Source organism: Diabrotica undecimpunctata, chromosome 6, assembly GCF_040954645.1.
Source record: "Diabrotica undecimpunctata isolate CICGRU chromosome 6, icDiaUnde3, whole genome shotgun sequence".
Taxonomy (NCBI): Eukaryota; Metazoa; Arthropoda; class Insecta; order Coleoptera; family Chrysomelidae; genus Diabrotica; species Diabrotica undecimpunctata.
Genome location: NC_092808.1, coordinates 15,846,065 through 15,873,451, shown reverse-complemented (window position 1 = coordinate 15,873,451; position 27,387 = coordinate 15,846,065). Strand labels below are relative to the sequence as shown.

Sequence of the window (27,387 nt, the reverse complement as noted above, 5' to 3'; positions counted from 1 at the left end):
TATGAGCTGCCGCATATTAAGGATTTGCTCTCTCGTACCCTTCCCTTTGACAAAGCCTGCTTGTTCTTGGGGAATTTGTTTGTCTAAGTATTGTTGCAAACGGCGTTTAATGATTCTTAGTAATATTTTGCTTGGATGGGAAATCAGTGAGATGGTACGATAATTACTACACTTTGTAGTTGTTCCTTTTTGTGATTTTATTTTGATATGATGCAATAAGCAATTATTCTTAGGGATTCCAGGGTTAGTGCAACTTCCAAGTTTTTTATTTTTATGCAGGTATTTCGACACTGTTTAGTGTTGAGATTTTTATGTTTATATAATAGTTCCACTCAAGAGAATAGATGCCAAGTCAAATTTGTCCATTTTTCGCCTACTTCCACCTTCAGAATCGTCATTACAGTGCATTGATTATACATGCAAAATATTTCTTTAACAATTTGCAGCATAACTTATGAAATTTTTTATATTCAGGAATTACTTATTTAAATAAATTTATTTAAAATATTTTTAACATCAACTTGAATGATTATCAGGAAATGCAAAAAATTTATTCTTGAATCATTAATAACTTCAGCTACGTAACATGCTTGCGTCAGTTAGGAACTTTTTTTTTATCAGGTAACGATGTTTAATGATAGTTAATAATGGCAATTAAAACAAGACCATTAATTTTAGAGCCGTCGATATACATTAGCTACAATAGACTCAACGTATATTAAATAAAATTAGATAAAGTTAGTTTAATAATCTATATACCACTCTTCAATCTATTGAGTTATTTTAGGATGCCAATAATAATTCTTGCAAGTAAATATTTTTTCAGTAGATCTGCTGAAGAATATATTTATTCAAAACTCAAATCGATTATTTATCTTTGAGATTTTGAGAATAACCCATAAAAAATCCTAAATAAGACAAAATTAAAAAATAGCGAAAGGACTTCTATTGGAAATAGCAAAAGAAACAAGTTACCAAGATTACAAACTAGGGCGACTCTCGGCCTGACACACAGCGACTTTTATGTGCTTTCTTTGTCAGATAAAGCTTCTGATTCAGATCTATTCTCTTAATGAACTTCTACAACTTTAAGAGGGGCCTTTCATATTTAATTATTTAGTATATGGCTATATCATGGTTATGTTTTGTATACAAGCAATGAGGACAATACATTACAAAGTGTATTTTTTTTGGTATAGGCATTTGCCATTCAGCCAGTCACAACTTTTTTAAGTTCTTCCCAAACGAAAGAAAAGAAAATAATTATCACAATGCATATTTGGTTATCAGTAAAGGAACAAACATGGTTACTCGCTTCTCGTCTAGGGATCCATCAAGACATTAAATCAAATGGGATACAACAGAGGTTACTATTTTAACTGGGCTTACAAATTGAGGTTACGTTTCGAAATAAATTCTGTTAAGTAGTTATATACATTTTTGTTATTTAATGACAAAAGGTAGCAAATGTTATAGGGTGGAAGGATTTGATGTTTGATTAAATTTTTTATTAAGTCGTCAGTTTGTTGTATATATTTTGTACATTCAAAGAAAATGTGGTTTAATCTGCTTCTTTTTGACAAACTTCACATAAATTGGAATTTACAATTTTAAGTTTTGCCAAATGAGCCGGATAACATGCGTGTCCTGATTTCATTCTGATAGTAGATGTAATGTAGCTATCTACGTGGAACAGATTAATTTTTAAACCATAATTCACTCGGGATTGTGGATTGTAAGAGTGCATATTGTGAGTTAGAGTGTAGACTATATTCATAATATTATTGTTTCCACTGATTGTTTACAATATTCTTAATTGTTACAAATACATCTGGTATGCAGAGCTTATAATCTGTTTTCGCACCAGAATCAATTGCTTTCTTAGCTAATATATTCTTCTTCTCATGGCGCCGTCTCCTTTCGAAGGTTGGCGATCCAAATGGCAATTGTAGTTTTGGAAACTGCTGCGCGAAAGGTTTCTGCGGATGAGCGGTCGAACCATCTCCTCAGGTCTTTCAGCCACGAGTTCTGGCGTCTTCCTACTGATCTTTTGCCCTGTACTTTTCCTTTCAGTATAACTTGAAGTAATTCGTATCTTTCGCCTCTCAACATATGACCCAAGTATTGCATTTTCCCATATATTATAGCTAATATATTACAAAGTGTAAATAACAATAATTAATTTTTACAAAAAACAATATTTACAATGTTGACAAATATATTCAATAGACTCTTTGGTCGCAACTAAGAAATCGGACGGACTGCCTTTCTAGGATCTGTTCGGGCATTCCTGCATTAGATGTTTAACCGTTTATCTTTTAGCATCGGAGTTTAGATCAAAAGTGAGTCGGAGCATCTGCCACAGTTTGTTCTGATTTTGTTCAGTGTGGCCCAGATTCGTCTTGGTTGGTCGAAACCCTCTGGGTTGCTTGTGATACATCGCATATTGCGGGTGTCAGGCGGAGCATTCTTTTCCCAATCTTCTCACTAACGATCGGTTATCTTAAAATTCCTTTCAATTAGAGAATCTAGAGGGTTGTTTCGCTGATTACAGGTTATTTGCAGGTGATGCCAACGTGGAAACGGAGCCCAGGATCAGCGTTAATGACAAGAACATGTTCTTGAAGGACGTCTGAGGGGACTGTGGCGCTTAGGGATGGTAGTCAGTATGATGGTGTATCCTTTACTGTGCCCGATATAATACGTAAAGCCTGGTTTAGTTGGGCGTCAACACGTTTGGTGTTTGGACTGTTGGGCCACACCGGCGTACAGTACGTTCAGTACAGAAAAGCGTACAGTAAAGTTTAAAGTTTAATGTTCTATCGACTGTCACACCTAGATATTTTGGGTGTTTTACCGGAATTGAGGAGTTTGTCTTTAAAGTGGATTTTTAATTGGTAGTTGGCCAATCTGCTGTTTAAATGTGCAGAGAGATTTTCCTTTCTAGATGTATTCTCCTTCGTAAAGTCCGTACGACTCAAATGCTTATTGAACCTACAATGTCAAGTCAATAGCCTCAGTATCCCTCTGATAGTCTTTCGATTGTGGACGGAAGAGACTGAAAATGAAGAAGATGCAACGATCAGAAAAATTTTCGACCGAAGAGGACCAGTGGGAAGACGAGCCAGAGGAAGACCAAAACTTAGGTATCAAGATAACATAGAGGATTATCTAAAATCCATCGGAGTTAAAGCATGGAGAAGAGTTGCCAGAGACAGAGGCGAATGGAGGATTGTTCTGAAAAAGGCTTTGGCTCATAACGAGCTGTAATGCTACTGATGATGATTTTTTCGATTGTGGGTTAGTAAGTTAATCGTGAATTTCGCTGAATGTCCCTTAATGAACTCTTTAGACTCTCTTTATCCTGGTTCATTTCTATACTATTTTAAAGACTTACTTATGTTTCAACCATCTCGCCTTCTCGCCTTCTCGCGCCAATTGATTAGCCAACGTAGCATTTTTTTATGCTTTTGAACCCAAGTTAGTTTCAATCTCTTTCGACTTTCAACCTGTCCCAATAGTCCCACATAAGTTTTGAATCAACTTGCATAGAACTGAAGGCTTTTAGAACTGCTTGATAATCGTAGTAGATGACCATTAAGTAGTTCTCTTCTTGCTGGCCTAATATTTTCATCGCACATTTTTGCTAGATATACCAACCTCTGCACCTTCATCGGTTTTGGAGCTGTCGGTATACTAACTTGAGTTTGCATTACTATCGTACTCTGGTACTACAAGTAACCCAGACAAACTACTTGATACGAATCACATCTATATATAAAATAATATTATTACTTACTAGATAAAACAAAGCAGAGAAAAAGTTAGATGCAGACAGATGATATTTTTCAGAGCGTCTAACAAAAAGCAACACAAAAACGGAAAGACGGATTAAACAGGCAGATAAGATTTTTCCAAAATTGTTTACTGTTGCATTAGAAGATGTGTTCAAAAACTTAAATTGAGAAAAACGTGGAATTTGAATCGATAGTAGATTTTTAGTCATCTAAGATTTGTCGATGACATAATACTCGTTAAAAACAATACAGACAGAGGAGCTACTCAGAGCTACTTGAGCAGTAATAGGTCGTGATACACTTAGACATTCTGGGCCGCACGCACGCTATACTGAAGGAATCAGCATTTCCTCCCTGGCCGAGCGGCCCGGGTAACCCACTGAACCCTCTTCGTGCTAAGGATTAGGACTTGCAATTGTTACCCATGAACGAGAAATTCTCAATAAGCGCGAGTAATAATCTCGCTTCGATTACTGTTCCTACTCTTTGTACACACCACCCATCGCTACTAACGATTGAATGATTTAGTGAGGTCTTCAAACTGAGTGCGGTGGCGTTTCGGTGTCCGTCGTCAATGTTTAGGAAAGATGACCAAACTTGATCATTTAGAGGAAATAAAAGTCGTAACAATAGACTTAAATAAAAGGAAAGACAGTTAAGATTTGATTTCTCATATAGTGCGTCTGTGCATCCGCTCATACTTATTCCACCCTAAAAGGGATCTTCGGAGCGGGTATTCACAAACGCTCTGAATGTGAAAATATTTTTTTCTGTCATAATAGAAGCAACTATAAAATGGCTTCGATCTGGACGCAATATCTGATTTTCGAAACCAAATTCAGATTTCTGCTTTTATCTGTGCCTTCTAAGAATTGCAAGGCAAAACAGACGTTGATAAAGATGTTATTAGAGACATGGGGAATCTAAAATTGCATTCTACAATATATCTCCTCAACTAAGCAAAAATCCTTAGCGAATTGGTTTCTAGTACTCATAAAGAGTATATCGGACTAAAAGGAAAGACAGTTAAGATTTGATTTCACGTATAGTGCGTCTGTGTATCCGCTTATACGTATTTCACCCTAAAAGAGATCCCTTTTAGAGTGAATGAGGCAGCGGTAAGCAGACTCAGTTTTGTGTTGAAAAAACAAAAAAATACCAATAAATTTAAAGAAAAAGGTATTTAACAGTGGTATTCTACCAGTTGTCACCTAGGGAATTGGTCATAGACCTACAAGTTATGTCACAGAGACCATGACACTTACAGAGTTATCAGCCGATAGATTAGGAACAAAAAGGAAGGTCATCGAAAAAGATGCGTTAAGAGTTGCTCTGAGAGAAATATACTAAATGAGGATGTGCGAAGCAGGACGAAGGTTAAAGATATAATTGGAAGAACTGCGCAAATGAAATAGAGCAGGGTAGGACACGTGATATGACAAAACAACGAAAGATGGACGCGGAAGGAATTTCTCCCCAATTTCTTCCCCAACAAAAAATTGTCATCAATAGCACAAAATAGGGAAAAATTGCATAGGGAGGTCATTCTCCAAGAGTGGATATAGATACGCTGAACAAGAAGAGAATAACTTAATATAAATATACAGAAAGTTCGGAAAATACTTGAAAACCTGAAGAACAGAAAAGCAGCAGGTAAAGACGGGATACCAAACGAATTACTAAAATATTGTGGAGCAGCAATGACAGAACAATTAACAAAATTAATTAATAAAATTATAAAACACAATAAAATACCGGAAGAATGAAGAACGAGCAAACTAATTGTACTATTCAAAAAAGGAGATGAAATAACAGCCAGAAACTTCAGAGATATAAACTTGTTTAGAGTTCAGACATTCAGAGGATAAGTTTGATTACTAAGAGAATACAGAATGAAAAACAAAGAAATAAAAATACTCTGTTTCGCAGACGACGCAATATTGATAGTCCAAGATGAAAATAGTCTGCAAAGACTGGTCCACAGATTTAACATAAGAGCAAAAGAATTTAATATGATAATCTCATCTCTGAAAACTAAAACAATAGTAGTCAGCAAAGAACCAACTAGATGTAAAATAGAAATTGATGGCATCAGTATCAACCAGTAATGGAAATAAAATACCTGGGAATTATACTGTTTAGCTATGCAGACCTGGACAAAGAAGTGTGAGATCAAGTACAAAAAGCAAATAGACTGGTAGGATGCATTAATAACACTATATGGCGAAACAGACATACTAACACAAAGGATGAAGTCAAGAATTTATAAAGTCAGTGGAAGACCAATAATGACATGATGATAAAGATGAGAGTACTAAGAAGAATTTCAGGATATATGCTGAGAGATCGAAAGAGAATTGAAGATATTGGAAGAAAATGTAACGTACAGCGTATAAATGAATTAACACAAAAGAGAAAAAAAGAATGGAATAACCACATAAGCAGAATGGAGGAGACCCGTGTCGTCAAAATAGCAAGAGATAAATAATAACCAATCGGCAGAAGAAGTATGAAGTAAGAAGTAACTAGAAAGATGGAATACTTGGGCACATTGTGAGAGGTGAAAAGTACGAACTTTTAAGAAATATCATGCAGGGCAAAAGTAGTGTGGGAAGAAGAAAAATATCGTGGCTTCGTAATCTACGTGAATGGTTCGGGTGTAGTTCGATTGAACTTTTTAGGCGCGCTGCTAACAAAGTCGCAGTGGCCATGATCATTTCCAATCTCCGCTAGGAGTGGCACGAGAAGAAGAAGAAGAAGAAGAAGTATCGGACTACCGTGCAAAAGACGGAGTGACAACCTTCCATAAAGGTATTAATCCGCCAATGAACAGGCAGAATTGCTTATAAAGAGGAAGAAGAAGAAGAGGAAGAGTAATAAAAAGTAGATTATTCACATATGAAAATGAGGTAATAAAGGGAATACCAAGCCGGTTTTAAGAAAGTAAAGCCACGGTTGATTCCCCAATGTAATGTCGTACAGCAGTAACTAAAACATTTTTATTTTACTGTTAATTTTCTAAAAAACTACGTATTTGATACACGTTAAGATGCTGCAAGGAAAGACAGGAAGTAAAGTGTCAGAACAACTGCATTTGCGCATTACATTGAGGAGTATGATCTGCTATCAGTAATACAGATTTATTTTGACAACATAAATAGGTATAATATTAAAAATTGTTTTAAAAATTATTTAGTTCCGTATGTTGATAACATTGACCTTGTTTAGTACATTTACATTTTCGGGGTTTAAACTTGAAAACTGTATTGTTTATAAAATTAGTTTGTAAATAAAAGTGATATTTAAAAATAATTTTAGTCAGTTATTTTCCGCTTTTGATGGTTTTAAATAATTTCCTGTTAATGTTATTTTTCGGTTTTTATTATTATCAATGTGTATATCAAATCAAATAAAATTTAAATATACGTAACGCATTTTGTATTGTATTGGACGTTTGTATATCATTCAGGGAAAGGTTATAGGACAACTAAGCGTTGCGTTGGAGCAAGATTGGCTCCGTAATCTTAGAGAATGGTCTGAGGGCTCTTCAAATTAACTCTTTAGAACAGCAGTAAAGAAATACAAATGTTCGAATGATGATAATAAAGCTTAAAAAAAGACGGTACTTAAAAAAAATATATAAACATACTTCAAAACATGTCTTTAAGAATAAACAATAATCTAATAAGTCGTCTCGTTCTTTTATATCTAAATAAATAAATAAAGACTTTTTTTAACAAACGAAGTCTGTGAAGAATTGGTAAAATAAGTAAAAAAATAAACCAATAAATAGATATACTAAACAAACTAACAACAAAAAGAGTAGTTTGTAAAATTGGAAAAATTCTTGAACTCAATAAAAAATCTGGCCACTCAACAATTCCTTCAAATTTAAATTTAGTTTAAAGCTTGTGGCGAATCCGAATTCAAATTTTTCCCACTGTGCCTTCTACAACTTGCAAAGCAAACAGCTTGATGAATTACTCGGCAAGGGAATCTAAAATATGCATTCCACCTGCCGTTCGTCATGGTCAAAATTCGTAGTGAATTCAGTTTCTGGTACTCCAAACAGAGTAAAGAAATAAAACATAATGATGGTATTAGATTTTTGTTTCGATACAAAAACAAAAATCTAATACTTCGAAACAAAAATCTAATACCGTCATTATGTTTTATTTCTATCCTCTTTTTGGAGTACCAGAAACTGAATTCACTACGAATTTTGACCATGATGAACGTCAGGTGCAATGCATATTTTAGATTCCCTTGCCGAGTAATTCATCAAGCTGTTTGCTTTGCAAGTTGTAGAAGGCACAGTGGGAAAAATTTGAATTCGGTTTCGACAGGTAGAAAATCGTATGATTTCTCTTGTCACTATTAGTTGTTTCTTTGGTAAAACTTATTTTAAGTTTCGGAGCAAGTGCATCACAGTGTTTTCTCTAACCAAGACATGCATCTATATGAATAGTCCAACCTGGAGAGACAAAAATTAATTAGTTTTAATTAGTGAATTTTTGAAACCAATACTTTCATAATATTGTGCTTATTCTAACCTAAAATATTAATTTAATACAACAAAAATAAAAATAATTAAAAAACACCGTTTTTTCACCTTGAAAGTGCCATAAAAAAATTATAACTAACAGTTTAAAGTTGCAAATACTTGAAAGTTACTGGAAGCATTGTCCTTTATAACACTGTGCTATTTTCAAAAATTCACAAATTAATGCAGATTTTTCCTCTACACCTTGGACTAGAAATCCTAGGAATTCTAAAATCAGCTGTCTACGCTCTGCTAAGATAACAACATATGTCAACAGGTCTTTCTTCTGTATCTATTAAACTTGTGAGAGTATCATAAAAGAAATGAATTGCTGTATGGTTAGATTTTTTAGATTGGAAACCATGCTGTCTTTATACTACTACTATCGGTTTACAGCGTTCTCCGACTCCTAACCGCCATTCTTCTCCATTTAACCATAGGCCTGGAGGGATTTCTCTTTCCTCTAGTTCTTTTTCAATTCCCTCTCTCCAAGTTCTTCTCGACCTTCCTCTTTTTCTTCTTCCTTGTGGTGTCCACGTCAAAATCTGTTTCGGAATCCTGTCATCTGGCATTCTCTGTACATGGCCGTACCATATTAGCTGTTTTGTTTTTATGTCATCAACTATTGTATGCTTGACTCCCATCATTTCTCGTATTCTCTCATTTGGTATCCGATCTCTTCTTGATTTGCCTGCTGCTCTTCTCCAGAAGTCCATTTCTGTTGCTAGTAACAGTTTCTCTGTTCTTTGTTTCATTGGCCAAACTTTACTGCCATATGTAATTAGACTTTTAAGTATGCTGTTGTATATGAGTTGTTTGTTCGCTTTAGAGATTGTTTGGTCCCACAGAATGCCGTTCATCATGGATATGGCTTTTCTACCCTGTATGTTTCTGTCTTTTATAGCAGCATCGAGTGTTCCATCTTGGGTTATCTTCATACCCAGGTACTTGTATTCATCACAGTGTCTAATTTCTACCCCATCGTCTAATATAATGGACTGCTTTGTCCCTCCAATACACATGGTTTCAGTTTTCTTAATGTTGGCTTCTAGACCCCATTTGTTATATTCTTCTATTAGCTTCCGAGTCATGTAACTCAAGTCGTCATGATCCTGAGCAATCAGTATTTGGTCATCAGCGAAACATAAGCTGTACAGTGTAGTCTCGTCATTGAGAGGGATTCTTATGCTATTACATTTTCTTTTCCACAGCTTGAGTGCTTGTTCCTGATGAATTTTGAAAAGGGTAGGCGAAATACAGCAACCCTGCTGTAGTCCTTTCGTGACCTTAAATACCTCAGATATCCTTGATCCAGTTTTAATTTTTGCAGTCGTTCCATTATACAGACTTTGGACTGCTTTGATAAGACCATGCTTAATGTTGGTTTGCTATAGGGTTGATCATTGTTTACTGAGGGGTACACTGTCATATGCTTTTTGTAAGTCTACGTACACCAGGTGAACTTCTTTATTGACGGCTGTTTTTTTCTCAATAACTTGCGTAATAGAGTACAAGTGGTCTACTGTGGATCGCCCAGCTCTTAAACCAGCTTGCTCCTCTGCTTCGTAATCTCTATAGTCATTTTCTATTTTGTTCTTAATAAGTTTCCCATACATCCTACTTATTGTGCTGTTTACCGCAATTTCTCTGTAATTTTCACACTGATCCTTGCTGTCCTTTTTGTGTATAGTTGACATGATAGATAATTTCCATTCTTTTGGTAATTCTTCCCCATTCAATCAGTCTTTATACATATACCTATATTCAAAGATTTTTAAAAATACCGAAGAAATTGTTATCGGACGGTAATTATTCACTTGTTTTGGGTCACATTTTTCATAAATTGCCTTTCCAGTTTTTGTACAATCTTGAACGTCGCCATTTGAAAAAGGTAAATTAACTAAAGATGTTAACCCTTTCATCATGTTCACCCTTGTTTGCCAACCTAGTACCCGGGTATCCTTCGACGTACATTTTGTTAAATAATGTTTTTTATAAAAAATAATTCACTAATAATTGGTCATCCAATACAGTGGTCTTGCAAATGTATATAATATTGGTATGGTCGCAAGTGCTTCTAATGGAACATTTTTAAAGAACAGGTTATTGGCTATTTCTAATGAATCTGTAATTTAGTTACCCTCCGTTTGATAGCATTTAGTTATTTTATTTTTTTTACATTGCGAAAAACAAGATATAATTTTTCAATCACTTTTAGAAGGATCAGATGTGTTTATTATATTTTGGTAATAGTAATAATAATTTAGTTGAATTAAGAAGCTGTTGATGATCGCTTTTTTCTGTTTATAATAATAATAGTCAAGCAACTCAGGAAATGCCCAAGATAATACATGTATATTTTTAATTTAATATCCTAATTATCTCATTCCATTAAATGGCCATATATGACCATACCTATATGACCATTACTTAATAAGATCTACTTGGGTCTATAAGATGGAAAATCTTCGCAGAAGGAGAATAGTCTGTCATCATTTAATTATCATTTATTTGGTCCATGAAAACGACCAATTTGTTTTGAATTGCAGAATTTACCGCAGTCATCATCAACCTTCGCTATACAAGGGCACCCGAAAAAGAAGAAAACTATCGATAAATAAAGCATACAGAGCTAGCGATTTCTGAAAAGAAACGGTTCCACAAACAACAAAAAATATTTTTCAATGGAATATTTTTAGGTAAGTTAATGGTAATGGGATACTTCTTTTGAATATTTAAGAATTAAAATCACTTACAATTTTAGATTCTTCATTTGTTTTTAGTGAACAACTCAATAAATAGTGTGTAAGTTATACTATGACCATATTTGTACTTTTCATTAATCTTTACCAACGCTCCTTTTACAAATTATAATCATGCCACCCATGATTCTCAATGTATTCAATATATTCAGATGACAATTTCTTAATTATTGTAAATTTATACCAAGCGGTAGATAAAAGCGACCATGAAATTATCAAGCAGTACCAGTGGGTTGTATAGAAAAAAGTTGGGCGTGAGCCTTATACGTGTATAAACATTCCTGAGTCTAATCTTTCGATTGCAACAGGGTATTCTTAACGCCGTTCGATAAAAATATTACAACAGCTGTGCTATACAACTAATGTTTACTTTTTAGGTCACATAACTTCATAACATGTATAGATTGCTGAAATTCTACAGGTTTTCAGAGTCGTGTTTATGCAATATTAATAATAATTGATTTAATCAATGACAGTTAATGCATTAGTATATTTCAAAACAATATTCACCAAAGTTCGGGATATGGATAAGTAAATAAATTTATTTATTATTACAAAATTTAGTGTATATTTTGCTATGGCTAAGAGTAAGAAAACAATAAGATCCCCAGCTAGCCAAAGGAGAAAAAAAGAATCTGAGAGTGACGACGTAGGTTATGCATACTTGTTGATAGCAAATCCTCACAGAGACTTTGTCTAAGGACTAGCAACCCCAGTGGAGACCTACGTTGCCAACTGGCCAATTTCTTTTATAACTTAAACATCATAGTTTTTAAATATCAAATATGTAATTCAAATATTGTTCTGAAGCTATTTTCTTGTGGCGTTTTAAAGAAATTACTATTTTAATGAGAATAAGCCACAATTGAAGGTGAAAGTAACTTTATTAGTTACTTAGCAGCTCTAATTAGAGCTGCTTCTTTGATTTTTCTCTTTTTACCATCCGTTTCTTTTAGAACTATACTTGAATCATTCCACTGAACCCTATGTTCATTATCCCATGCGTGTTTACATATTTGAGATCTATTAGAATTTTAGATACGTCATACCTACTTTAATAATGTTAACTAATTTCTGATGATTAATTGCAATTAAATGCAATTAATCATCTTAAAACAAATAAAAGCCCAGGTCCAGACGGAATATACCCAGAAACGTTAAAATTAATCAGCGAAGAAAATATCGAAATATTTGTCCTTTTATTCAATCGCATTTATGATACAGGTAAAATACCCCAAGATTGGCTGGAGCCAATATTCATCCCACTACCAAAAAAAGCTAAACCCACAACACTGCAATGAGTTCCGTCTGATAAGCCTTATGAGTTATGCAGTAAAAGTCCTACTAAAAATCGTACATAATCGTATCTATAGAAAGTGCCAAACAATCATCGGAGACGATCAGTTTGGATTCAGAGCCGGCATGGGAACGAGAGAAGCCCTGTTCAGTTTACTAGTTCTCGCCCAAAAATGCTACAACCAATATAAATATATATTTATATGCTTTATAGACTTCGAAAAAGCATTTGATAAAGTAAGACACGACCTACTATTAGAACGTTTGCAAGAAGTCGGTTTAGATCGCAGAAGTAGTAATTAGGAGGGGAGTTAGACAAGGATGTGTTCTGTCGCCTCTGCTGTTTAATCTTTACTCCGAGTTTCTATTTAAAGAAGCATTGAAGGATTTCAAAGATGGAGTCAATGTGAATGGCGTAAATATCAACAGTATCAGATACGCCGATGATACAGTGTTAATTGCGGATTCCGACTTAGGTCTACAACGACTCATCGACAAGACCAACTCGACCTGTGAGCAATTTGGTATGAAAATAAACATTAAAAAAACCAAAGTGATGTCAATCCGAAAAAACCAAAACGTACCTCAACCTTGCACAATAAATGGGCACATTTTAGAACAGGTCAACAGATGTTGGATCTGTAACCAGTACCTGGGATGTTGGATCGATAGCAACCTAAATCCTGATCTAGAAATAAGATCGAGAATAGAACAGGCCATAAAATCTTTCGAAAAAATAAAAAAACTGCTTTGTGATTCTCGAATAAAACTCGAAATTCGACTACGTTTATCAAAATGCTACGTCTGGTCGACTCTTCTATATGCAGTTGAAACGTGGACCCTTAAAACATCAACCGTAAATAAATTGGAGGCCTTTGAAATGTGGATCTACCGGAGAATACTCGAAATTCCATGGACATCGCATACCTCAAACGAAGAAGTGCTGCATAGAATAGGTAAGGAAAGAGAACTTTTTAACACAGTAAAAGTTGGAAAAACATCATATCTAGGCCACATACTGAGAAATAATAAGTACCAATATGCCCAACTTATAGTGAAAGTAAGAATCGAGGGAAAGAGAGGCCTAGGAAGGAAAAGACTATCGTGGCTCAGAAACATCCGACAATGGACAGGGCTAAATTTTGAACAGCTAATAAGAACAGCTGAAGATAGAGAAAAGTTTAAAATTGTAGTAGCCAACCTCCATTGAGGAGAGGGCACTTTAAGAAGAAGAAGAACTAATTTCTTTTGGATACAAAACAAATTAAGCCTTTTAAACGTGTTTCACTTGGACAACCTTTGTAGTTCGAATAATTTCGTTTTATAATAGCTGAAACCAATTATCACTTCATTTCATTTTATAATCAACATTAAGGCTGTTTCCTTTCGTGTTTGATACAACAATTTGATGGGAAAATAAACTAATTCGTCAAACCGTTTGTTGCACTTTAATGGAAATTAATTGTTAACTAATTATAACTATGGGAATTAGTCTAAGAAGAAGCACGCTTCGACAATTATAATAATGGTTGTTTAATTGTTAATTAGTACGGATACAAGTACCTCGATAGAATGTAAAATATGGATAATTTATGGGAACTGTAATAAAACCGTTGAAAAAAAAAGGGTTAATATTATTTTTATTATTAGTTTTATGAATACGTATTGATGGTCCCCTATGTCATTATATATTTTTTATTAAATCATTTTTTATGCAAGTATTTTATAGGCAACATTTAGTGGCGCCATTCCCGTGTAATTGTGGCATAAACTTTTGTCGCCTTTTTTGTGATTTGGTCAGTCAGTCCATTCTTTCGGTATGTTTCTTGTTCCCATACTTCTTTTAGCAAATTTTTCAAATACTCCATTAGTACTGGTCCTCCATATTTTTCTTTAGTTTCTTTATTATTTTAGTTTCATCCTTATTACTTAACACCAGTTCAAGATTTACTGGATGAAAATTATCCTTAAATTAATCACGTTTTGTTTACCGACGAAGCTACCTTTAAGTTTAAGTCTCTCATCAACAAAGAACTTTTAAAAGTCAATGTTTGGGCAGAAATTGTGGACAATAACCCAATAGGGCCAGTATTTCGTCCAAACAATTTAAATAGTGAAAATTATTTATAATTTTTACAATACGTGCTACCAGAGTACGTAGACGAAGTCAATCTCGCAGTCAGAAAAAATATGTCGTTTTTACAGGACGGCACTCCAGTACATTCTCATAATAAAATGAGAGAATATCTTTTTGGTAAGTATCCTGGATGTTACAGTGGAAGGGGCCCTGATGCGCCTATTACTTAGCCTTAACCCAATTGACTTTTGCTTCTAGAGTTTTATAAAAGGGGGCGTATATTCCGTAGCAATTATGAACGAACAACAACTAAGGAAGAGAATCATGTAAGATGCAAATCGATTTCGTCAGGAGCTCACGATTTTTCATAATATTTGATTTTCCTTTTTAAAACGGTGCCGAATGTGTATTCAAGAAAATGGAGGTCATTTTGAACATTTGTAAAATCCACCACATATTTGTAAATGATTAAGTAAGATTATAGAGACCTGGTAATAATATGAAAATTTATTTATAATTTACATTTTGTTAGGTACTCAGAAATTTTAATACGTATTAAAAAAGAAGCCACTCTTTCAATGGCTTTCAAAAGAAGCCACAATCTTGATAAAAACTGGCTTATCGAAAAGGCATTAAGTGGCAAAAAAGTCTTAAAAACATTGTGTTTAACCAATGGACCACAATAATAATTTAATTAAATCGTATACAAGCATTTGGGGGGGGGGGGGGTAAAAGGGAACAAAACCTCCATAAAATTTTTATAGGGTGCACAAACATCACTGTTATTTTTTTTAAGATGTTACTGCCATAAAAAAAGCCACTTGTCTATTTCCAATATATAATCTACAGTACCTGGCCAAATTATTAGGCCAAGCATTAAAAATTAGAATTTTTTTTAATTAATAATTTTTATCAACAGGAAAGTTTTTTTTTAAGAAGTGACAGATCATACAAAACCTTGCCGTTTTAACAGTGTTGTAAAGGACAATAAATTAATTACTGATCTCAAGGATCTACTTCAACATTGGAGAAACTACACACAGCAACTATACTTAGACAACACTAGAAGAAACTCTGAAAGTTAATATAAAAGTGAGCCCTCCCCCAAAATATTGAAGTCAGAAGTTGTAAGGGCAATCAAACAAAGCAAATGGGGAAAAGCACCAGGCGCAGACGACATATACATAGGGGTTCTAACAATGTTGAGTAAAGACAATATAGACGTATTGATAGATCTTTTTAATGACATTTATGGGTCCGGTCAAATACCACAGGATTGGCTTCAATCAACCTTTATACCAATCCTAAAAAAGCCAAACGCCAATAGTTGCGACCAATTCCGAATAATCAGTCCTAAAACTCTTCTTAAAGATAATTCACACAAGAATATACAACAGATGTGAAAGAGACATTAGCCCCACACAGTTCGGTTTCAGACAAGGATTTGGCACAAGAGAAGCACTTTATAGCTTAACTGTCCTACTTCAGAAATGCAGAGATCAGCAAAAAAAAGTCTTTCTATGCTTTATAGATTACCAGAAAGCGTTCGATTGTGTTAATCATTCAGAATTAGTAAGATTGCTCCAGGAACGTTCGATAGATGAGAATGACCTTAAAATCATAAAGAACCTTTATATGAATCAAGTGGCATCTGTGAGAGTAGGACTGGAGTCTACATCATATTTCTCAATCGAAAAAGGTGTACGACAGGGTTGTGTTCTGTCAGCCCTCCTTTTTAATCTTTACTCTAAAACGATTTTCGATAGAGCCTTAAGCGACACTGAAGATGGAATCAAAATCAATGGACAGACTATTAGTAATCTTTGCTATGTTGATGATACACTATAAAGATTAATATAGACAAGACGAAGGTAATGGTGGTTAGCAGAAAACGAAATATGCAATTAAATATAAGAGCAAACAATAAAAACATCCAAAAGGTCCCCAAGTTCAGATATCTTGGTAGTTGGGTAACGGAAGATACGTAGCAGGATTGAGCAAGCCAGAACAGCATTTACTAATATGAGAACCTTGCTAAGCAACAGCAGCCTTAACTTAACGCTTCGATATCGCTTTGTAAAATGTTACATTTACTCCATACTGCTATATGGTGTAGAAACCTAAACCATAAAGGCCAATGTGATGAACCGAGTGGAGGCCTTTGAAATGTGGATATTTAGAAGGCTACGTAAAATTCCCTGCACAGATCACAAAACAAATGTCGAAGTGTTAAATCGAATGGGCAGAGAATTGCTGCCAATAATAAAAAGAAGAAAAACTGCTTATCTGGGTCATATATTTCGAAATTCCAACTACCAGTTCTTAAAGTTTATTATGGAAGGGAAGATAAAAGGAAAACGGGGTATCGGAAGAAAGAAATACTCATGGCTTAAAAACATAAGGGATTGGACAAACCTCATGCCCATGCTCTCTAGAGCCACACAATACCGAGAGGAGTATGCCAGAATTGTCGCCAACATCCACTAATTGGATAGGGCACCATAAGAAGAAGATCAACAGGAATGTTATTATTTTTTGGCATAGCAGCATTTAATATAGTATGGTAACATTATTGTACTATTTAACATTGGCAACTCCGCCATTTCTAGACAGCATATGCAGTGAAGTTATTGGTATAATTAATGGTATTGTACATTTTTAGATGGGGAAAAACGCTGATCTGTCACCAAAACGAGTAGCCAGGTATTTGACTCCTAAAAGCTGGACAAATAGCTCAAAATGAAATAGCAGCAATGGTAAAAGTATCAAGAAGTTCTGTAAGGAGTATAAAATAGAAAATTGCGTCTGAAGTCAGTTTGGATCCAAAGCGTAAGGATCACAGCGGAAGACATCGTGTGACTACTCCTAGGAATGATCGCAAAATAAGAGATATTTGCTTAGTAAACAGAAAAAAACCACTACGAATGCTTACCCTCGAGATAAGAACTGAAGGAATTTGTGTTTCAGAAAGAACAGTTCGTCGGAGCCTTGTCGAAAACAAACTGGTAGCTAGGAGACCAGCTCGAAAGCCAAGACTTATTCCGGCTATGATAAAGAAACGTTTCGAATGGGCACAAAAATACAAAAACTGGACAGTGGAAGACTGGAAAAAAGATATTTGTGTTGTTATGCTTGAATATCAATATTAAAAACTAAAAACACATGAGCATTTCTAAAAATTTTGTTGATTTCAGGTCTGCTTCTAGGACGAATCCGTTTTTCAAGTTTTGACAGAAAAAACGAAGTTTGTTCGGCGACATCCAAACGAGAAATTCAAGCCCGGCTGCATTGTTCCCATTATCAAATACCCACCGTCACTTATGGTCTCGTCGGTTGTATCCGGCAAAGGTACAGGTCATCTCTACGTGGTGGAAAACATGATGAGAGAACACCAGTACCGGAAAGTACTCGAGACTAGACTTTTGCCACAGTTGCAGGAATGGTTTCCTGGAGAAGAGGAACCCATATTTATGCACGATGGTGCTCCTTACCACAAGGCTAAGAGTATTTCAACTTATTTAAAACAAAAAAAAATTAAAGTTCTTGACTGGCCAGGCAACTCGCCTGATATGAACGCTATTGAGAATGAGTGGGAACTACTGAAAAGGAAGATTGCGAAAAAAAAACATTACTAATAAAAGGGAGTTACTTGAAACGCTCATGTATGAGTGGAATCATAATCCTCACCTCCAGAAAACTATTCAAGCCTGTATCGAGAGCATACCTCGATGTGTTCAAGCACTTTTAGCAGCCAAAGGCGGACATACAAAATATTAAATTTGTCCCTACTTTGTAAAAATTATACTTTTTTAATAAATAAAAGTTTTTTATTAACTTTTTAGTTTAATTACCAGTTTTCGCTAGGTATATTAAATTGATGGATAACTTTCAGAAGAAATAAAGATCTGTAGAGGAGTTAGACAGGGATGTGTTTTATCGCCACTTTTGTTTAACTTATATTCTGAAGAAATTTTCCAAAACACGCTCAATAATATCAAAGCGGGAGTTACCGTTAATGGAAAATTAATTAACAACTTACGATATGCAGATGACACTGTAATCATAGCAACGAGTATAGAAGATCTACAACATTTTATCGAAAGTTTAAGTATGAATAGTGCTAAGATGGGAATTACTATAAACGCTAAAAAAACCAAGTACATGCTAATTACAAAAAGACCACAAAATATACATCACCTATTGGCAATTAATGGTAACGTGATAGAACAAGTAGAAAAATATCAGTACTTAAGAACTTTGATCAATGAGACCAATGATCATAATGCACAAATAAACAGGTGAATAAAGATTGCCAGATCAGCATTTATACGAATGAAGCCACTCCTAACGTGCAAAAATCTAAATTTGGAGATCAGACTACGTACCATTCGCTGTTATATATTTTCAATATTATTATATCGAGCTGAGACTTGGACATACAAAAAAATGCAATTTAAAAAGAATCGAGGCTTTCGAACTCTGGTTATACCGCAGAGTATTAAAAATATCATGGACTGATAGAATTACAAATAAAGAAGTACTGGAGAGGGTTGGTAAAGAAACAGAACTAATCACCACTATACAAACCAGAAAACTGGAATAACTAGGCCACGTGATGAGGGGACCAAAATATGAAATTTTGAGACTCATAATACAGGGAAAGATTCAAGGAAGAAGATCTGTTGGTCGAAGACAGAACTCATGGCTGAAGAATCTACGTGATTGGTATCAATGCAGATCGATTGATTTGTTTAGAGCAGCAGGTTCAAAAATAAAAATAGCCATTATGATTGCCAACCTCAGTAGGGGGACGGCACTCTAAGAAGAAGATATATTGGAAAAAATCGATTTTAATTTTGTAATTTCAGAGGGCTGTAACTTTTTTAGAGTAAGTTAGGTTCAATCGAACTATTTTTGGTCCTAGAATGTGTGATTCAATCTTTTGCAATTTCAATTTCTTGCAATTCTTCTCCCCCTCACTTTATTAGTTTGTTTGGGATTTATCTGAGTATGTTACGTTTTTATTTCAACTGTCTCAACATTTTTAAGAGTTCCTCGTATCAGGCAATCTTTAGTAACTCTTCGTAATACATTTCCCACATTTTAATATCAAATTTAGCTGTTATTTATTCTTATTTTGTGCTTTTAAATATTTGAATAATAAATAATACAGAATAAATTAATAATGAAAAAGCTTACTGATAGAAAACATATTAGAATTGAAGGGATCTGGAAAATTTGGATAATTAAAGACGTGATTTTTTGACATTTCATCAACATAAAGCGTCAATGACCTGAACACTAAAAATAAATATTTGTTAAATATTGGATCCTAATAAAATGTCAAAATAAGGAAGAATGTTGAGAATTTCGTACAGACAACTAGGAATAGTTGTTTTCATTAAAAAATATCTAAGAATACTCGAAAAAGGTAAAGAACAGATTGTAGAAAAACTTATTTTTGATGGAAAAAATATGAAAAATGATTAGAACAAAAATAACACATAAGGATTTAAAGAAGCAATTCCAGCTTTAAAAAAAAAAGCAAGAATTACTACAAAGATAACTCAAACTTTAAATAACAATAATTTTAAAAAGCATCGTCTAAGTCTAAACTATAGGGAAATACCTACTAGGAAAAAAAGAGTATTTCATGTTTTCTAAAATCTATTAAACATGTTAAATACCGAGATTATATTATTTAAAAATAATATCGTACATTTAACAGAATATTTTTAAACGGAATTTATTACTTACCCTGATAAAAGGCCGCTTAGGTAAATCATCCAAGCTGTCAGAGGTCCCATTAATTTTAATCTCTTCTAAACTTCTTTCTATATCACACATTATGTCACATCGTCACACACCACAGCAATAATAAAAACAAAAACACAGTCCGCAATATAAGATTCACACAGATATTCCTTTTTGTCGTTTTTGTCACTATCACTACATCAATTACGAGAGAATTTATCTTAAAACAAGTCCGTAATAATCTGAAATTCGGTATCAGTTGCTGAAAAAAGTTAGAAGAGTTTAAAATTTGAACGCGCGTCCGCCGCCAGTGAACCAAACAATACAGTTCCTACCTTTTCAGGTGCGCATTTTGAGGTTATCTCTATGATATTTCCAATCGAGGATTCGAACGTATTGCGCAGGTAAACAAAACAATAGCGCTCGCCGCGTATGTTGCAATTGCACGACCACCTACGACTCCCATGATTAGTCATAGGCACCCTAGAATCGCTGTTCGCGATCGATTTTTTCGCGTGAATGCGATCGTCTGCTTACTATGTAAACAAAAAGGATTAAAATTGTTATATATTATTGTATTTTATCAAAGTAATCTGTTTTAGTAATCAAAATGTATCTACAGTGATGGACAATTTATATTAACTTTTTAGGATGGCTGGCTTCATAATCTATGTTCATTCAACACATTACTAATTATTTAAATGCTAAAATTTCTACTCTGATGAGATTCAAATCCGAACCTCCCTGCAGTCCGTGAAAAAATTATTATTTTTTTGTCATCTTGGAACTTTTATGCCTTTTTAATTATGTTTTCTATTGCTATTTAAATTTTTTATTCATCCGGTCAATTCCTTCAACAATTTTCGCAATCCGATTCCACAATCAAGGAAAGTTAAATATATTCGGTCTCTTGTGCAAATATTTGCAATAAACATTAAAATAAAATAAAAAATAATTTTTCACCCTATATGTAGTAACCTAAATGGTCTTGGTAAAAAAAAACGTGAACTTTTTTGAAGTACTAAATCTAAAAAATTTAGATGATTTAGATTTTTAAAAATTTACATTAACCTTCGGGTAGTGTTGCCCCGGTGTCATAGACCAGGTGGGTCTAAAAAATAGAAATAAAGGGTTTTTCTTTTTTATTTTGTATGAATTTAGAATAGGTAAATATATTACGAGTTTTTAGTAAAAAAAATATTTTAAACCTTATTAAACTAAACTAAACAAAACAATGGGGGTAGCGGGTAGGAACTCCTTTGGAGTCCCTTGGATTCTATTGGATAGTCCTATCAGGGAAAGTGAATCAATCCCTGCCCTCCGCAGATTCCAGGAGCTTCTTGACCCGGGAAGCTAGCACCTGCTAAGTGTCCCTTGTCCAGGGTCACGGATGAAGTCCAGAACGGCATCCAAGGCGACGAAGAATACTTTCGATACGGCGAAGATGGCGGAGCTGGCAACCCTTGATTTTAGGGATAGTATAAGATCACAAACTGTAGCGTCTGATCCAGAGTGGACGGCTACGAACAGCGTCTGATCCAGAGTGGACGGCTGAATACACACTCACCAACACGTCTGGCCAGCGCGGTGTTTTAAGGCTAATAACCTCCCCAAAATGATGGCGAATTCTAAAACGAGATAGGAATAAGTCCCCAGGTGGGTAGATCATACAATATTGGCAAGTCCCACTCCTTTATAAAAAAGGACAGCTTCATGGAATCTGGGGGAAGCAAGAAATCGCTAAAAACAACAAACTTAAATATAGCAACACTCAATGTAAGGTCCTTAAACAGAGATGAAAAAATCTATAAGCTAGAAGAAGAAATAAAGGACCTAAAGTGGGACATAATTGGTCTCGCAGAGGTAAAAAGGAAAGGTGAGGAGCGCATAACATTGCAATCAGGTAACATCTTGTATTACAAAGGGCACAAAGAACATAGTCTAAACAGCGTAGGATTTCTGGTTTCTAAGAAACATGCTAATAAAATAGAACAATATGTGGGAATCTCAGAAAGAATTGCAATGATTGTGATGAATATAAACGAGAAAATCACCCTAAAAATCATTCAAGTGTACGCCCCAACTTCAACACACCCCGATGAAGAGATAGATGAGTTCTACGAGAAAATAATAGAAACCAACACGAACTATCACAGCACTTACACACTTATAATAGGAGATTTCAACGCTAAGATTGGACAACGACTAGAAGAAAGCGAAAACTATATTGGTGAATTCGGCTATGGTGTTAGAAATGAGAGAGGAGAAACCCTGGTTAACTTCCTACATAGCTACAAATATTTTGTAATGAACACATTTTATAAGAAAAAACCGCAAAGAAAGTGGACGTGGTTATCACCAGACGGAAAAACAAGGAACGAAATCGATTACATCATGTGTAACAAGAAAGGTATCGTAGAAGATGTAACAGTAATAAATAATGTCTCTCTGGGTAGTGATCACAGAATGGTTAGAGCTAAACTAAGGATTAAGTATAGCAAACGTAGAATTAACTTTAATAATACGATACAAATAGACACAGAAAAGCTAAAAGTCGATAAAGAAAAATATGCTAGCAAATTAAAAACCGCCCAAGCACTGAATCTAGAACAACTCAGCGTTAATAAAATTAACTCAGTTATAACAAAAGAACTATTGAATGCTAGCTCAGAAGTAGCAACCCGCCATAACAACAAAAAATCCAAAATAAGTGCAGAATCGAAGAATATGCTGAAACAACGAGCTCCTGTCACTAAACAAAAGAAATACCACAGAATACAAAGAACTTAATCGAGCCATACGAAAACAGATAAAAGACGATATTAAAAAACATCAACACGAACTTCTATACTGAGTTATACCGCTCAAGAAACGATCCCCCCGACTCTTCAAAGCAAAATCTGAAAAGACAAATAACAAACGTAAATTCTGAAATAATGCCCGAAATAAGCGAAGTAGAAATAGAAAATGCAATTAAAGAATTGAAAAGAAATAAAGCACCGGGTAGTGATGAAATTCTGGCAGAAATGTTGAAAGAAGGAGGAGAAGAAGTCATCAGGTACCTAAAAATACTTTTTAATAAATGCCTATTTGAAGGAAACATACCAAGGGAATGGAATACTGCTAACACAATATTAATACACAAAAAAGGGGACAATACAGATCTGAAAAATTATCGTCCAATATCACTACTATCACAACTTTATAAAACATTCACAAAAATAATTACAAATAGATTGACAACAAAGTTCGATGTATATCAACCAGTAGAGCAAGCCGGATTTAGAAAAGGGTTCAGTACATGTGACCATCTTCACACACTAAAGGTCCTAATAGAAAAAGTTAACGAATACAATTTACCAATCTGTTTAGCATTTATAGACTACGAGAAAGCTTTTGACAGCATAGAATTATGGGCCATTGAGGAAGCACTGGTCAACAGCAGAATAGATTCTAGATATAGGATATTAATACATAATATATACCAACACGCTGAAATGGTAGTCACGATGGATAACGGAATGAAAACGAGGCCAATAAAAATCAACCGAGGAGTAAGACAGGGAGACACCATATCTCCAAAACTATTTACTGCCGCACTTGAAGACATCTTTAAATCACTAAATTGGGAAACGAAGGGACTGTCGATAAACGGAAAGTATTTAAACCATCTAAGATATGCAGATGACGTAGTACTAATAGCCGACAGCTGGAAAGAACTGAAGACGATGATCGATGAGCTTCATACGGAATCCATAAAAAAAGGACTGAAAATGAATCTGAGTAAAACTAAGCCAATGTCGAATAAAGATGATCAACCGACGATAACCATCCAATTAACAAAAGTGGAACATGTAGAAGAATACATATATCTGGGTCAGAATATCAAGGTAAACAAAGAAAACCAAACTACCGAAATAAGCAGACGAGTAAGAATGGGATGGGCCGCATTTGGAAAACTCTCATACATACTGAAAGACAAAAAGATACCCCAAAACCTTCGAACCAAAGTGTTCGATTCTTGTATCCTTCCCGTTCTCACTTACGGAGCTCAAACCTGGACAATCACAAAAAAGAACATGGACAAGATTCGAAAAACTCAGCGAGCCATGGAACGACAGATGCTTGGTATCTCACTAATAGATCGGCAAACGAACGAAGCAATCCGGAACAAAACAAAAATAAAGGACGCCGCGAAACAAGCAGCTAAATTAAAATGGAAATGGGCTGGACACAACGAACGTCTCGAAGATAGTAGATGGAACAAAGAAGTCGGAAACTGGCGACCGTACGATGTGAAGAGACCAAGAGGAAGACCTCAAATGCGCTGGAGCGACGAAATCAAAAGAGTCGCAGGACCAATGTGGAAACGCCTAGCACACAACAGGGATGAGGCCTTTATTCGACAATTCGGATAGAAAAAGGGCTAAAAAAAAAAAAAACAAAACAAAACAATGATTTGAATAGTTATTGGAAAAATGTCATGTGTATTAATTTTTCCTTAAAAAATAAACAAAACACAATAATAAACATACTTAAAAATGTTAAATAAACATAAATGCAACAAATAGCTACAAAAAAGAAAACAATATACTTTTATTGTAGTTCCCTACAGTTCTGTCATATACCTGTGATATCCTCTAAACAAATACATGCATTGCATTTGTAACAGGAAAAACAATTTTTTCTAATCTTTCTCCAGTCGCAGTAGATGCACCTTCTAGCAGGTAATGGCATTTCTTGATTTTCAAATTACTTCCATAAGTCTGAGCTTCAGCGTCCTCGGCAGATTGCTAAGAGCTGTTCTCCTTTTCAAATGTGGATGAACCAATGTGTTTGCTCAATCTCTTAACAAATGTCGTCGTCATATATTTGGGTCTCCATTGTGTGCTTTATATATTACCTGAGTATTGATTCCTGCAACATTTATTAATGGGCAGAATATCACCATGGGCCATCTTCTGTTATTCCGGGAGCAGTTGTAATTCTCGCACAACTTATCTACAACGTCGACACACCCTTTTGTATTATTATAAGTAGTGACTATTACTGCTTTAGATTTATCACCACTATTTATGTCAATATCACCATGATGGTGCATGCTTGGTATTAAAATCAAATTTTTGCATAGCTTTGGGATGTAAGAAACGATTGTGATATCCTCTGTAAAGCCAAACATGCTAGTATGGATTGGACGTTTAGTGGGGTTTGAAAACTCGACTGGTAGTTCTGTTTTATTTTTTCTTAGCGTTCCAATAGTAGTTATTTTGTAATCCCGAAGCAAATTTTCCACAAGTGGAACTGATATAAACCAGTTATCCATTGTCAAGTTAAAGCGTGAATCAGAAATGTGTTTTCACAATCTTAAAACTACGTCACTAGGGTTGTTAGAAAATTTATATGGAACATCGGTTTGGGATCCCACGGAGACTTCCATTTTATATGTGTAAAATACAAACTGTAAATATCTTGAGTCCGTATTTATTAGGTTTTGAGGGAATACTCAAAAAAATACTGTAAAATGAGTACTGACGGAACGAATATTTCCCTCTGAAAGCAGAGGGAATCTCATCAATGGTTACAAATGCTGAATGGTTATAACCATTTTGACAATTTTTTACGAACTGGTCAAACACCACACAAAAGTGAGCTACCTTGTCAATTTTTGATCGCTCTACACGTATTTCCTTATCATCAAACCTAATGCAACCAAGAAGAAATCCAAACCTTTGTAGAATTATCGTAAGATAAAAAATTTCTATACTGTAACTATCTCTCCTCCAGACATTTTCTGCGCTGGCACGATTACAGTAATCTAGCCCAAATAAACACAAGAGTCCTATAAAATCACGGATTTCCATTTTATCATTGAGATTAGTATTTTGCTCTCGCTCACAATGATAAGAATTATCGTGCCATCCAAGAAATAATTCCAAATCCCGACAGCGTCCTTTAAAGTTAGTTTAGTACTTTATCCTGCCTTGTTGTGGTGGTTCGTGGCTTTGGAGGATGCTTCTTCCAGTGAGTTGTATGATTCTTGCCTAAAACAATAAAAATTTAGCATGACTTATACATATTCTAGTTTCTTAACATACGTTACAGAAAAGAAGGGCAGACTGACGAACCGCAACTCTTTCATCTGCATCTGATATGTCCTGTTCTGATTAACTGTCGTAATTTATAATTTCCTCAATGTCCTGTTCCTCTTCCTCTGATTCATCTTCGCATGCCACTGATTTAATATCACTATAATATAGTTCTACTTTTTCTTAAAATTTCTGCAAGTAAGCTTGGCCTTGCTCGTAATCCCCCATTGCTAAAATCTACCAATCTTTAAATTAGCATTAGAGAAGTGTAAATATCTAAGAGCTAACTTCTGAATATTTTTGTAATGATATTAGTGGCGCTGGTCAGAGACACCCAAAAGCTCGTTTACTATACCCCACTATTACACTGTAATGGTCACAAGACGACTAACTGTCAGTCACAACAGGGTAATGAAACGTTTGATTCCTTACAATAACTTGTTTAATACCAACAAAAAAAACAGTCTACTTGATCTGTCACACAGTGACGCCACTACCCAAAGGTTAATCTAGAACTACTAAATTCCAGACCAGAAGCAGAGAAGAGAAGATTTAGAGAATGTTATAGAGAAGCGAATAAAGTTGTCAAGAAGGCAGAAAACCTTTATGAAAAACATAAAAACATGTGACAATTACATGAAATCACCAAATAAGTAACGAACAAAAGATATGTCACCAACCAACCAATTGAAAAAGCAACACTTGTGAAGATATAATATTACCACAGGAACAAGTCAAAAGATGTCATAAATATTTTAGTGAGTACCAACACTACCAGAAGACGCACGAACTATAAACCCCAATATCAACAAAGTAAAAATTAACACCAATAAACAAACAACGCAAGAAATAGAAATGGGCATAGATAAACTGAAAGCGTGCAAAGCACAAGGCAGCTGGTACTGACAATGTTCCACCTTCTTCTTAACGTGCCCTATCAAACCCCCTTGACGTTGGCGATTAACATGGCGAAACTGTCTCTGCTTCAGCTATTCTAAAGAGTTGCTCAGCTTTCCTCATTCCTGTCCACCCCCTGATATTCTTCAACCAAGAGGCCTGCTTTCTACCAATT

General features: G+C 34.8%; 1 protein-coding gene across 1 annotated transcript in view; it reads right to left on the bottom strand.

Moving 5' to 3' along the window:
- The window catches only part of Rhp (GTP-Rho-binding protein rhophilin), a 324,144-nt gene extending 303,466 nt beyond the window's left edge, over positions 1 to 20,678 (bottom strand). The window contains exon 1 of the mRNA XM_072534289.1: positions 20,233 to 20,678. Coding sequence (XP_072390390.1) covers positions 20,233 to 20,322 — 90 coding nt within the window. The 5' untranslated portion in view covers positions 20,323 to 20,678. The remainder of the gene's footprint in view (positions 1 to 20,232) is intronic.
- Positions 20,679 to 27,387: the final 6,709 nt, after the last annotated feature.